This window comes from Corvus kubaryi, unplaced genomic scaffold (genome assembly GCF_017639235.1).
Source record: "Corvus kubaryi isolate FWS band 111438036 unplaced genomic scaffold, C.kubaryi_AGA036_p1.0 37193, whole genome shotgun sequence".
In the NCBI taxonomy this organism is placed as follows: domain Eukaryota; kingdom Metazoa; phylum Chordata; class Aves; order Passeriformes; family Corvidae; genus Corvus; species Corvus kubaryi.
This window is the reverse complement of record NW_024581055.1, coordinates 447885-462113: the sequence shown is the minus strand read 5'-3', so window position 1 is coordinate 462113 and position 14229 is coordinate 447885. Positions and strand designations below refer to the sequence as shown.

Sequence of the window (14229 nt, the reverse complement as noted above, 5' to 3'; positions counted from 1 at the left end):
GCAGGACCCCCGGCCCACCGGGCACCGTGCCGCGGCCCCGCCGCCGCCGCCCGGAGTGTCCGGGGGCAGCCCCACGGCCTGGCCGCGGCCGGGGGAGCGGGGCCCGCCCGAGAACGGCTCCGAGTGCCGGAGCGGGTACGTGCGGCACAACAGCTCCTGCCGCTCCCTGTGCGACCTCGTCCCCAGCTACTGCCACAACGGCGGCCAGTGCTACCTGGTGGAGAGCCACGGGGCCTTCTGCCGGTAAGGGATGGGGCCCCGGCGGGCTGGGGGGTGTGGGGGCTCGCCATCCCTGGGCGCACCATTCCTGGGCACATCATCCCCTGCGCCCCATCCCCAGGCTCTCCATCCCCCATACCCCATGCCCAGTCTTTCCATCCCCCTGCAGCTCATCCCCAGGTTCTCCATTCCCAGTATCTCATTCCCAGTCTTTCCATCCCTTGTGCACCCCCACTCCCAGTCTCTCCATACTCCATGCATCCCATCCCTGGGCTCTCCATCCCCCTGTACCCTATCCCTGGGCTCTCCACCACCCATGCACCCTATTCCCAGTGTTTCCATCTCCCTGCAACCCATTCCTGGCATCTCCCGTCTCTCTACTCCATCCCTGGGCTCTCCATCCCCTTGACGCCCCATTCCCAGTCTTTCCATCCTTTGTACATTCCATTCCGGACCTTTCCATGCCCTTGGCACCCCATTCCCGGGCTCTCCATCCCCCTGCACCCCAGCCCGGTGCCCCCCCGCAGCCCCATCCCGCCGGGATGCAGAGGGGTTTCCCTGCCCCCCGAGCGGCGGCTGGGCAGGAATTAGGTCAGGGCCGCGCAGCCGAGGCTGCGGGGCAGCCGCGCTAATCGGCCCCGGCAGATTGTGCCCGGGAGGCCGATGCCGGCTGTGCCGCACGCACCGGGATGTGCCCTGCGGCTGGCACCGAGCCCGCCCGCTCGGGGGGCCTGGGGGGCCCCCTCCCTGCTCCCACCGCCGCTGGGGCTGGAAGCCGCCGGTGCGGGGCACCAGCACCGTCTGGGACACCCGGACCCCCCTCCTGGCATCCCCCAGTGTCCCCATCTCCCTCGGTGTCACCCCCCTCGGGGACCCGCTAGTCCCATGCCCTTCAGACACCCGTAATCCCCCCAGGTACAAACACCGCATCCCCCGAGGATGCTCTGTGGGACGGGGGCACGTTTTGGGGCGGGGGGACGCGTTTTGGGGCGGGGCATCCCTCTGACCGCGTCCCCCGGCAGGTGCAACACGCAGGACTACACGTGGCACAAGGGCACGCGCTGCGAGTCCATCGTCACCGACTTCCAGGTGATGTGCGTGGCCGTGGGCTCGGCCGCGCTCGTGGTGCTGCTGCTCTTCATGCTCACCGTGTTCTTCGCCAAGAAGCTCTACCTGCTCAAGACGGAGAACAGCAAACTGCGCAAGACCAAGTGAGTGACGGGGACACCCCGGGCGGGCCCCAAACACCCCGCGGCCGCCGGGCGGGCTCAGCCCCCGCCCGCGCTGGTGCCAGCCCGTCCTTTGGCGTCACCGGGACCCCCGGTGCCGGTGGGGGCGCGGGGACGGCGGGTGGGAAAGCTCCCGGAGGCGGGAGACGTGGATGTGGCTCCTGCTCCACGGTTAATCCCTTAAAGCTGCTCCTGACTGGCACCAGTTAATCTGCTTCGCTGGGATCTGGGGACACCGGCTGTGCTGCCATCGGGGACGGTCCGGCTGGGGACAGGGGTGGGGGGGGGACAGGGAAGGCTTCGGGGTCATCTCCCCGCCCCAGCCATTGCTGCCCAGCTCCTGGAGCAGGGAGGAGGGAGCCTTCCCAGCCCGCTCCCTAATGAGCTGTTAATTAGTGTTTGGAAATGCCAAGTGTAATTAGCAGGGAAGCTCCGTGCCAGCTCCCGGGTCTCCCTCTCCAGCCCTGCCCCGGGCTGCCCTTCCCGCTCCCCTGCCCGGAGCCCGGCTACCCTAAAACCCCAGAGCTGGGGGCACCGAGCCCCCCAAAATGTCACATTGGGCTCATTTAGCCCCAACTCCATTCCTGGGGACATTTAGTCTCCAAACCTCCGTCCAGTTCAGGATATTAAATCCTGTAGACCTCCATCCCTGGGGATATCAAGTAACCAAGTCCTCCGGATTTGGGGGCATTTAGCTCCCCAAATCCTCACAGCTGGGGGTATAAAACCCCAAAACCCCCAGCGTACGGGTATTTATCCCTCCAAAACCCCCAGGTCTGGGGGTATTTAGCCCAAAATTCCATCCCTATGGGCATTTACCCCCCAGACCTCCAGCGCTGGGACCAGTTAACCCCCCAAAACCAGGGTCACCCCACAACGTGGGCGGGGGCTGTTGGGGGGTCCTGCTCTCACCCCTGCTCTCCTGCCCCCCGCAGATACCGCACCCCGTCCGAGCTGCACAACGACAACTTCTCCCTCTCCACCATCGCCGAGGGCTCCCACCCAAACGTAAGGAGCTGTGTGGCACCGTCCCCCCTCCCACTTTCTATCCTGTCCTTGTCCCTCTGTCTGGTGACCTCTCACCTATGCCCCCTCCATGACCCCAGCACTGCCCTCCTGTCCCCCCCATCCTGCCATGGTCACAAATCTGTCCCCTCGCTGGTGGGTTCCCAATGACTTAAACTGGACCCAGGCCAGGCAGGGGGTCAGTGTCACCCCCCTGTCCCTTCCCTGTCCCCTCCTGCCTATGTGGCTCCTCGGGGAGCCAGCATCCCGAGTTCCCGGTGGCTTTGGCTCCATGCGTGGGTGGCAGGGGTGGGTGTGCCAGAATTTTCAGGGAGGGGACAGCCGGGGCAGATGATGCTCCCTGGCTGTGGCATCACTGGGCAGGACCAGCAGATGACTCCAGATGCTGGAGGATGACACGCTCCGGGCTGCTGCTGCGGTTGGGGTGCACCCGCCGGCATCCCCCGGGATGCCCTTCCAACCTCCTGTCTTTCGACTCGGAACAGAGAGAAGCGAAGGGCTTTGCGGAGCGCGAGCCGGAGGAGGAACGTAGGTCCCTTTAGCCTTTCCCTATCCATGGCCGGTGTTCCCGTCTTCCGACCGCCTTAAGCAGCCGTAGCGTCGGCGCGGCCCGGCCGCCCTGGCAGGAGGCTCCGGGGCCGGCCCCCTCCCCGCTGCCGAGAGGATGAAACTCGGGATGAACTCGGTGCCGCTCCCCGGTGTCTCGCCGGGCTCTGACACATCCCTCGTCCCCTCCGGATGTGGAGGGTTCGGCACGCGGTGCCTGGGATGCAGCACTCCAAGGATGAGGAGGGGTCAGCAGGGTCAACCCCCCTAGAAAGGGGTTTCTGAGGATCCTGCAGCGGTGGAGCCAATGGCACCAGCTCCGGACTGGCCGGACGTCACTGCCCAGGAGATGGAGAATCCTGTCCCTGTGTGACGCCGGCCCTTGGGTATCCCCGTCCATCTGCCGCTCTCCGTGTGGCACCGGGAGTACCGTACCCACCGCGGCCCGGCCCGGCCCGCCCTGGCACCCCCCAGGCCGGGGCTCATCCTGCCCCGCCAGCGCCGCCGGGACCGTGCGGGCACAGCCGCACCCAGCGCGGCCGGAGCTCGGCCCCGGTGCCGAGGGACCGCTCTCCCCGTGGATGCGGGACAGACTCGGGGCACAGCCCAGCCCCGGCGCGGGGAAGATGCTCCAGCGGGGGGACGTCGGGAAGAGGCGTGCCCGGCTCTGCCAGCGGCGCGGGGGCACCGGCTGTACGCTGAGGAACCGCAATAAATCCAACCCCTCTGGCCTCCTGCCAAGCGCCGCCGGGAGTGGCTGATTGTCGCGGGGACGAGGAGATGCGCCGGGCTGGGAACGGGAAGAGGAATCGGGTGGGAACGGTGGGCGGGATGGCCGGGGGGGATGTGCCTGTGGCTGGCACAGGCTCCTGCGGCTGGCACGGCTCGTGGGCGCTGTTGGCTTTGGGAGCCGCAGCACCCCGAGGTGGGGAGGCTGTGCTGGGGGACGGCGTCACCGCGGGGGAGTCGGACCCTCGCCCCGCGCCGGGAGCACCACGGGCCCCCCGTGCCGCCATCTGCGCTGGGGGGGGACATTTGTCCCCTCCAGTGGCTCTCTGCAAGGGGTCAGTGAGACATCGGTGCCCTCACTGAGTCTCGCCCCCATCACGGGCCGGCCCTGACCCCCGTCTCTCCCGCAGGATGATCCCGGCGCTCCCCACAAGCTGCAGGACTCGCTGAAATCCTGCCTGAAGGACGAGGAGCCGTTTAACATCCACAACTCGACGTCGCCCAAGCACGACGGCGGCAAAGGGGAGCAGGACGTGGGGGAGCTCAACTGCCTCCAGAACAACCTGACGTGAGAGGCGGGGACGGGAGCGGGAGCGGAGCGGGAGCCAGGCTCCCCCCGCATCCACAGCCGTCTCCTCCCGCCGCTGTGTCCCTTCCCGCTCCGTGGCATGCTTTGGTGTGTTTTGTACAGAGGAAAACAAAAAATCCAGTCATAATTCGGCCGTGTCGTGGGGGTGTTTGGTTCGTGCTCCGTGTTTCTCGCTTGGGTTCGTTCCGCGCTGTGATTTCTAAACCTTTGCCGTTCCGCAACTGACTTTTTTTGTACTTTTGCCCCACTTTTTTTGAAATACAGGTGAAAACAACAAAAAAGGAGGGAAAAAAAAAAAGAGGAATATCTTGAAATAAATAAACCATTTTTTTTTTAAAGTTAAGCCTCTTGCCGGTGCCTGCGATCTCCCGACATGGACATGGCGGGATTCAGTCCCTGCTTGCACAGGGTCCCATCTGAGCGTCACCCGGGGGTGGTGGGTGCCTGGTCCCCCCTTCTCACCCTCTCCAGGCACCTTCCTGCCTCTGCCAGGCCAGGGGTGCAGCACATCCTGCCACCCCGGACACGCTTGGGAGCAGATGGGACACCCTGGGATGTCTGGTGGAGGTGCCTGGGCTGCTCCAGGGTTTGCTCCATCCCCATCCCTGTCCCCACCATGAGTCCCCCCAAACAGTGTGGCTGCACACGGGGTGACGGCTCCCAACCACTCCTGCTCCAACAGCCTCCTTCAGTGGAGCTGACCAGGCTGTCAGCGGGATTTTGGGTGAAACGCCCCAGGGTTGTCACCCCCCAGCTCCCAGTTTCCATCTGCATGGGGAAGAACCGGTGCCACCGTCCCAGTGGCTTTGGCAAGGTCAGGCTGGCCCTGCTGCCATCCCCCGGGATCAAGCATGGAGCGGGGATCTCTCCCCAGGGAGTCCCAGCACTCCCACCACCCTCCCCTCCAGCCATGGCTCCGTCTTGCTTCCAGCAGGAACTGATTTCTTCTGGAGATGGATTCATCCACGAGCCAACACTCTGGGTTCCTTGAGAGAGAGGACACAAAGCCATTAATCACCACACAATATTAAGTGTGCGGCACGTCAGGGATGCAGCCGGCGCTCTCCCGGGGCAGGTGGGAGCCAGAGCCGCAGCTCCGCGTGGATCGGATGTTCCCGATGCGTTCTGTGAGCTGCTAAATAATTAATTCTCGGCTTGCTTGGGGAGATTAAAAACTGAGGAGTGGTGGAGGGAGCCGGCAGTCGATCCCGGCAGTCATGCGAGGCAGAGCGAGCGGCTCACCGGCACCGGCAGGGTTTGGTCTTTGCCATTCCCCTTCCAGCACGGAGCTGCAGGACAGGTAAAACCATGGATAGAGCACTGGGAACGTGGACACAGCAACAAAAAGGGTGGGGCGGGGGGAGAGAGTTGTGCTGGTGGAGCCAGAGCCCAGCAGAGCAGAGAGGAGATGCTGATGCCTGAGGAAACCCCGAGGAAAGGTGGGATGTCCTGGCATGGGCAGAGGCTGGGCACAGGCTTCCTGTGGGACGGGGAGGGAGGGAAAGGGAGCTGGAGTGGGATGAGCATCGCTGTGATGGGAGAGGATCTGTGCTTGTGTGTGAGCAGTGAGGGGAGAAGAAATGGTTGTGTGAGGAGAGGGATGTCGGAGGGGATTGGGAATGCGAGGATGATGTAGCGTTGTGGGTGATGCAGGGAAGAGGAGGCAGGGGCAGTGCGGGATGAGGGAGGCACCCCTCATCTCCAGCTGCCCTTGGAGGGAATCAGCAAGGTGGGATGCAGGGAGACACGGAACGGGATGGGGCAGCCAAGGAGCGAGTCCACCCAGGGCTGTGTGGTGGGATCTGGAAACCGTCTGCTCCTCACTGGGATCCTTCCTCACGGTGCCTGTGGGTCCGGCCGGCTGGACACTGCCTGGGGAGACATCTGCCGTGGTGTCACCGTGGAGGTGAGGCTGGCACAGCACAGGACAGTGACACTATGGAGGTGAGGGTGACGTGGCACAGCCCCTCCGTCCCAGCACAGCCCATCCATCATGGACAGTGACATCGTGGAGCTGAGGGTGACACGGCACAGGCCCTCAACCCTGGCACAGCCCATCCATCCTGGACCTGCCGTGGCCCCACGCAGAGGTGCCCACCTTGGAGCGGTGCCCACATTCCCTCGCCACCCGTTTTTGTCCCTTCCAAGAAGCCCAGTGTGGTCCGGGTCAGCAGTGGGACCGTCCCCTCCACAAAGGCGGGCGGTGGCTCCTCGGTGCAGGCCCTATCTCGGAGCTGTGAGGGATGACCCACAGAGGAGTCCTGGATTCAGGAGCCATCCTCGGCTGCAGCCGCTCACCCCCACGGGCTGGAGGGACTTACTGGGATTCAGGACAAAACTGGGTCACAAGGATTTAAGCAGGTTTAAGGATGCTCCTGCTCACACACAGGTTGGGAGCGCTGGGGGATTTGTCGCCCTGTGCCCCTGCTCTGGGGTATTGTTCTGACCCCATCATTCCCCCTGGCTGCTCCCGCTCCCTCAGACCCTACTCACCTTCCTGGCGTGCTCCTGTCTCCCACGGGAAGGCACAGCCTCCGTTCCCTGCCTCGCTCCAGCCAGCCACGAGTCCTGGAGCCCCATCTGGCTCCGGGGTCAGTGTCCCTCACCGTGCCTCCATCTCCCCCGGGGGTACCAGCCCAGCCCCAGCCCGTGGGCTCTTATCCCCTCTGGCTTTCCCAGAGCAGGGAGGAGCGTGGTCTGGAGGGATGGATGGGGTTATCCGAGGGCTCCCCGCCAGTGCCTGGTCAGACACGGGAAAGGCGAGGAGCAGGCGCCGTGTACCGTGCTCAGAGCCGATTTCACGGGCCCTGTGGAGGAATTTGCCTCCCAGCCAGCAGAGCAACACATGGGCTTTAATCACAGGCCTAATCACTGGGATGGAGAGAGAGGCCAGAGAGCTATTAAATTTCAATGCTTGGTTGGTTTGCTGGGAGGGGAGATGGCCCGTTGTGGCCAGAAAGGGCTGGCACGGGATGCGGGCAGGGAATTGGCATCGGCAGTGGGCCTGTCCTCCTCTCTCCGCCGTCCTCTTTTCTCTCGCAGACACATAACAGGATTAGAGCCACGACCCCGAGACAAGGAGCCTTTCTTCCCTTGACAAACTCCGGCTGCCTGAAACAAAATATCCGGAGTCGGGATTCATTAGGTGAGTCCCGATTCACCGACCAAGAGTCCACATTCACCAACCAAGAGTCCAGGTTCACTGGGCGAGAGTCCTGACCATTGGCTGAGTCCTGATTCACCAGCTGAGAGTCCCGATCACTGGCTGAGTCCTGATTCAATGGCCAAAAGTCCCAACTCACCGACCGAATCTTGATTCACCAACCAAGTGTCCTGATTCACCAGCCGGGCGCTGGTCAGGAGCGTGAAGGGCTGGAGAAGGAGGTGGCAGCAGCTCAGTGTCCTGATCAGCCCCCGCACACCCCAAACTGTGCTCAACACCTACGGTCAGGATGCTGCTCCTTTGGGATGCCAGGTTGGTCTGTCCCTCCCTGAGGTGCCAGGAGCTGGCTGTGCCATGTCCATCCCTTGTCCCCTTCTAGACACCTCTGAGGACATTTCCTCACCTGAGGGCTGGCTCCACACCCTTTCCCTTGGAGGAATATTTGGAAGATGAGGCGGGCTGTCTCCTTTCCTTTCCTTGGTGCTTCTGTCCTGCATCTTCCACCACGGCACAGTCTGGCCCCGTTCACCCGTGGCTCCATCACACACAGCTACAGCGGTCGGATGAATCCCACCCTTGCAGTCCCACCTCCAGCTCCCAGGAGAAGGATGGTCAGGCTTGAGGAACCATTCCCAAACCCTTCTGGACCATCCCTGGTCAGCAGCTCTGCTGACCCCCAGCACAGGAGCGTTATGCAGTGAACCCCAGGATGAGCCGAAGGCTTGGGAGGGGACATTCCTGTAGGTCACTGTGGAGAGCTCCTGGGAGCATCTCCTGTGACATCCCGGTGTTCCCAGCAGTGCTGGGCTGCCTCCTGGCTGGGAGGAGCCCGTAACTGGTATTTGTGTAGCCAGAAAGCCCCGGGATCCCAGTATTTAGTGCTGGGAAATACCAATTACTCCATTACTCGCAGCCTGGCTGTAACAGGGAGCGAGTCCAGTATTAAACTGACTCCGCATTGGATTTAGAGAGAGGAGAAAAGCAAAATCCTCTTAACTTCGTGAACTGTAAAATGCCCAGTGTGGGAACGAAGAGCTGGGCATGTGCCCGCTGACGCCAGCGAGGGCTGGGACGGCTCCAGGCAGGGCGGCTCCTCTGCGTCACTGCTGTCACTGGGCTGACTGGTGCCACTGGGAGAGGGACAGAGCGGGGCACGGGCAGCAACCAGCACCAGACACTGGTTTGGAATGTAAAGGCAGGAGGAAAACCGGCCAAGACTGTGCGTGGAGTGCCCGAGCTCACACCCCTCATGGAGGGATGTGGGAGAAAAAGGGAAAATAAAGACAAGGGACGCCGAGACTTTTGGAGAAGCGGGAAGTAGGATCTGATGGGAGGCATGTTTAAAAGTGAAAGGAGTTGAGGAAACTGGCGGGACTTCAAAGAAACGCTGCAAGCAGCACACACAGAACCCATCCCAATAGGAAATGTAGCAGGAACCAGCCTGGCTACATCGCAAGCTCCTCACCGACCTCAGGCTCAACAAAAAAGGTTTATGGGAAATGGGAACTAGGTCAAATTACTAAGGACAGTTACAAGGGGAGCATAAGCATGTGGGGAGACATCAGAAAGGCCAAATTGAGATGGAAATAGGAAGGATTCATTAAGGAGAAGAAGAAAAGGCTCCATCAGCAGGAGGAGAATGAGCAAGGGAGCATTGGTCTGGACCCAGGGAAGGAGGGAGGTGGCTGGCAAAGGAGGCTGGGAACTCAGGGGGATCACCAGCTTGTTTTAAAACCTTTTAAAACCCCCAGCCTTTAAAGATGCCAAGTGCAAGCAGATGCCCACCACAATAATAAGGTGCTGGGCTGCTGCCGAGAGAGCCATGACTGCAGTAAGGGGAATATTAAACAGCACACCCAGACTGCTCCCGACTCTCAGAACCTCATCCTGGGGTGCTTGGAAAACCAGTTAAAGCCACCTGAGAGGTGTTTGGCAGCACAAGGGATGGCTGAGGGTTTACAGGAGCAGGTCCAGTTTGGGGCATGTCATGTAAGGAAAGGTGGAAACCACAGGAGAAGGTCCAGAAGAAGCAAGAAGAGAGATTCAGGACAGACTGGTGGGCAGTGGGGAGAACTGGAGCCCAAGGGAGACATGGGAACAGTGTCTGAAAGACTCCACAGCTCCCTGACAGGAGGGGGCAGCCAGGCGGGGGTCAGGCACTGCTCCCAGGGAGCAGGGGACAGGACAAGGGGAAACGTTGTGCCAATGGTTCAGGTTGGATATTGGGAAAATTCCTTCGTGGAAAGGGCTGTCCAGCCCTGGCACAGCTGCCCAGAGCAGCTGTGGCTGCCCCTGGATCCCTGGCAGTGTCCAAGGCCAGGCTGGACACTGGGGCTGGGAGCAGCCTGGGACAGTGGGAGGTGTCCCTAGAATGGGATGAACTCTAAGGCCCCTTTCCACCCAACCCACTCCAGAACCCAGTGATTCAATCTGTATATGCAATTTGCATCTATTAAAGGAATCCGGAGCCCTCCTGCAGGAGCACCCAGGAGTCTCCATCACCTTTTGCTGGGAGCTACAAAAATGCAGCGTGAAAATGCAGCTCTGGTGTCAGAGCCGAGAATCTCACATCAAGGCAAGAGACGGCAGATGGGACAATCTGGTGGGCTGTGGAGCACAGAGAAGCAGTGAGACAACACTGGCTGCCATGGCAGACAAGACCAGTCAAACTTGGTGGGGTTTTGCTGGAAAAGAGGAGATTTCAGGAAGGATTTGGGAGAAAATGCAGAGATTCTTTTGTAGCTTCTGAACTCCAGCTCTGCATGGTGATCCAGGCCTGGGACACAGGTGTGGGTGGAGAAGGGGATCTCTGGAGGTGTCTGTTGTCCTCAGGCTGCTGGATGTTGTACATGGGGTCAGCAGGAAGAGGAGAGGGCAGGAAAAGAGGAGCTGTGGGAGAGCTCTGTGAGCAAGAGTTGGAAGGGGGAGATGGAAGTGCTGCAAAGCATGGTCAGAGGGGAGAGGGGAATAGCAGGATGGGGCAAAATGAGGAGAAGGAGTGGCTGAAGGGGGCAAGGAGTGTGAGGGATGAGCAGGCACAGAGGATCTGGCAGAGAGCAGTGGCTTTAGGCAGCCAAACACCTGGATCTGGGAGAGGGGACAGCACTTTTCCTGCCGGCTTCGATCCCACTTGGCTCAGAGCCATCCTCAATCCCACTTTGCTCAGGACCTCGGTGGTTCCCTGCTGAGACAACTGAGGAACTTTGTGTTGAGACAGCTTTGCTGCCAGATCCCTGCTGGATTCAGCACGTTCCCCAGGAATTGTCCAGTCTCTTTTGCAAAAGCCCTGGAGGTCCCTCGTGGAGAGCCAGCTGCATTTTGCTTTGAAATGGTCAAGTGAATTTTAAAGGTGACCTGAAAATTGAATCCAGACTGGTTTGTTTTTCTCCCTGCTTTATGAAGGCAGTGAATTATTCTCCACAGCCACGAGCAATCAGCAAAAGAACCACGGATAAAGCCAGCGAGGGATGCCTGGGTGACACGGGGCTACGGAGTGGGAATAAAGGGGGGCTGGAAAGAAATGCCAAGCGAGGGTGCGGAGTCGTGGCCGCTGAGGGTTTCTGGGAACAGGCTGGACAAACATCTGCCAGGGAAGGTTGGAGCTGAGCAGATTTTGCTGGCGGCAGGTGTTGCTCCATCCAAGCGGCCTCTCCGGGTCCCTCCGGCCTCATGCTCAGTGATCCTGCTTTTCTTCCATCAGAAATGTCAGCCCAGCTCTTCCCTCCCTCTGCCAGAGCGTGTGGAGCAGGTTTATCAGCTCAGTCCTCATCATTTTTTCCAACATTTTTTACAGTTGCTCCTTTCACGGGGGATGCGTTTGTTTATATGGATACGAGCAAGCAAAAAGTAAGATTTGAAATGGGAAAAAATAAATGTCAATTTTCTCTATTTATCTTGTATTTTTCTGTCCCAGTTTTATCAGTCTCCCATGAAATCTTGCAGCACAGGGAACACCCCGAGGTGAGAATAACTCCATCCTGAAGATCTGGCCCCAGGCAAACAGTGGAAGGAGAAGGTAAAAGAGAGAGACAGGAGCTGATGCTATTCTGTGCTTTTGTTGGAGTCTTTTAAAGGCAGCTCAGGTGTCCCGGCCATTTCACCACGTCCTCAGGATCTAAATCCATATTTATTTTCCTTGTGCCCTCCTTTGCGCTTTGTCCCTGCAGCCCAACCCAAATTACTCCATGGTCTGCAGCCTCGGATCACAGACCAGAGTGTTTGTAAATGCCCGGAGGACTTGGTTTCATCGGCAGCACTTCTCCCAACCCTGCCAAGCTAAAAGAGACGGGAAGGTCCAAGAGAGGCTGGTTTTCCCTGAGTTTTCCTAGAGAAAAGGGCTCTGGGAAAGGCAGGAGGGCTGGTGACACCGGGAACAGCCCTGCCTGTCCCACCGGACCCGGGTCCCTGCTCCTTGTCACAGGGAGGGACCTCCCGCCTTCGCAATTCTTTTCAAACTCTGCCTCTTGCATTTCTTCAGAGAAATTCAGCACCTGGTTCAGCTCATCCATTATTCCTTCCAGCTGCTCTTTGCCGTGTCAGGGCGGGCATTGAGGAGGCGGAATTTACACCGGAACGTGTCCCATTCTTTTCTTCCCTGGCCATTGACTCGGCCAACATCTGCTCCCGTTAACCCCCGCTGGCCCCACAGCTCTGGTGATCCTTTATGACTCCGAAGCACTTGGCATTGTGTCAGCAGCAGCCGAGGTGTCCCGAGAGAAGAAAACCCTCCTTCTGCTGCGGTGGAACGGGATTTGTGCACTCAAATCCATCCTGGATAGCTCAGCAATAAGCAACAATCACAGGAGGTAAATCAAAGTGTTTTCTCCCTAAAAATCATTTTCCACACACTCACATCATGAAACCTGGTGGGTTCAGCTCCCCTTCCCTGCCAGGCTCTTGGGAATCACCTCAAACACTGCAAGATTAATCGCTTTTATTTGTTCTGTTGTGGTTTTTTTCTACTTTTGGGCATGAATTGCTTTTCACTCACTGCTCTACACAGGGGTTTCATTGGAAGCAGTGTGGATACCTATGGATCCCATATGGCTCCTCTGGGAAACAGCTCCATGATAAATACTGGAAATAGGCATGGAGCAGATGGGAGGGAAGGGGCACCAGTTTTAACAGCAAAATCCTCACTGCCTTCGCACGGTAACAAGTCCTGGGATGTGGGAAGGAATATATTAGGAAGGACAAGAGGTGTTTTGAGAGATGCAGCTGCACTTTGCATGCGGTTCTGGTCCCCCTCCCACTGGGAAGAGAAAAAGAGAGGATTTTACATTTCATTTACAAGGCATTCCGGGCTCTGCGGCTCCTGAAGGAGCCGGGAAGGGAGTGCCACAGGGAGGGAAGCGTGACAGTGCAGACAAAAGGTGTCTGAGCGGTGGCTCCGCTCGCATACAAATGCAGGCAGGTAGGAACACCTCCAGGAACTCCTCCAGGAACTCCTCCGGGCTCTGCGAGCCGCCCTTGCCGTCGGAATGGGCTCTGCAGCCAAGCCCTGTGACCCAGGAGCCAGGAGGGAGCCAGGCTCTCTCAAAGGCTGCCGAAGGAATTCGGGCTCTGGCTGCACCAGCACAGGGCAGGGACTGGTTCCTGCGCTCCCCGGCACCGGAGTGGGGTTCCCAGCTCCCTGAAAGGGAGGGAGAACAAAAGCAAAGCGGTTTGGACTTTTAAAGAAGCTTTCAGCTCCAGCTTTTACAGGACTGAAGGCATCAAAGGGAAAGAAGAGAGGCAGTTCCTTTCAGTGGCCGCCCGGTCGGGCACAGGAAGGAAGGGGCCGGCACAAGCGCTCTCTGCGGCAGAGCTCTGGGGGACCTCGGGGGCTGCCAGCTCGTCCTGAGCGCTCCCAAGCAGGGCTGGAGAGCAGGATGGGGAATTTCAGAGGTAGCACACACACACACAAACATAAGGAATAAGGACAGAGGCGCGGCCGCGGTGCCTCAGCCAAATCCTTGCACAGCCCATCTCTCCTACGAGAGTCATTCTAGGGGAAGGCGAGGGAACACCGAGGCAAGCACCTCTTGTGTTCCCACAGCTCTTTTCCCAGGAATCTGCAGCTCAGGGGCTTCCCCAGATGGCGGCAGCCCTGTTTCCCACAGGTTTGTGCCCTTCTCCCGTGGAATCCCGCTTCTAAACCCACACAGTCGCGCAGCACCGATGGATGAGCTGTGCTGAGCCTCGGCAGTGCCTCCGTCCCCGTTCCGTGCTTTTATCGCATCGTGGGATGCCCCCTAATGCTCACAGAGCAGCATCCCGGGCTCCAGCAGCGTCTCCTCAGCACATCCTGGGCTCCACTTTCTGCTCTCCAATCCCCCTGGCACATCCCTGGCTCCAGAATCATCTCTGCAGCCTCCCCAGCACTTCCCAGACTCCCGCAGCAACCCCTCTGCATGTCTCATTCTGGAGCACATCCCGGGCTCCAGAAGTTACTCTCCAGGCTCCTTGGCACATCCCAGGCTCCACTGGCTTCTCTCCAGTCCCCCTGGCACCTCCCGGGCTCCAGAATCATCTCTGCAGCTCCGGCACATCTCCCCTCAGCAGGGCAATCCCTGCTTCCATGATGAAACTCATACGGTTACAAAAGCTTTGCTGGAGCAAATGAAAAGGTGAATTAAGTGCCGAAAAACTCAATTTCAGGCTCGGAGGCAAAAATTACACCAAAGAATGTGGATTTTGGTGGTTATGCATAGTAAATTTGCTGTTACTGCTCAGGGGCTGCTGCAGAT

The 14229-nt window shown here is 59.6% G+C and overlaps 1 protein-coding gene and 2 long non-coding RNA genes across 3 annotated transcripts in view; 2 read left to right on the top strand and 1 right to left on the bottom strand.

Moving 5' to 3' along the window:
• CSPG5 (chondroitin sulfate proteoglycan 5) overlaps positions 1-4563 on the top strand; it is a 10634-nt gene extending 6071 nt beyond the window's left edge. Inside the window, exons 2-5 of the mRNA XM_042022239.1 lie at positions 5-243; positions 1242-1430; positions 2384-2456; positions 4160-4563. Of these exons, the coding sequence (XP_041878173.1) occupies positions 5-243; positions 1242-1430; positions 2384-2456; positions 4160-4321 (663 nt within the window). The 3' untranslated portion in view covers positions 4322-4563. The remainder of the gene's footprint in view (positions 1-4; positions 244-1241; positions 1431-2383; positions 2457-4159) is intronic.
• Positions 4564-4646: 83 nt separating this feature from the next.
• On the bottom strand, positions 4647-8433 carry LOC121661768. Its single transcript, XR_006015085.1, has 2 exons — positions 6832-8433; positions 4647-5324 (listed from the first exon to the last, which is right to left on the bottom strand). It is a non-coding gene; the product is annotated as an uncharacterized LOC121661768 (long non-coding RNA).
• A 1357-nt stretch (positions 8434-9790) lies between these two features.
• Positions 9791-14166, top strand: LOC121661769. Its single transcript, XR_006015086.1, has 3 exons — positions 9791-11347; positions 11415-11516; positions 12022-14166. It is a non-coding gene; the product is annotated as an uncharacterized LOC121661769 (long non-coding RNA).
• The last annotated feature ends 63 nt before the right edge of the window (positions 14167-14229 follow it).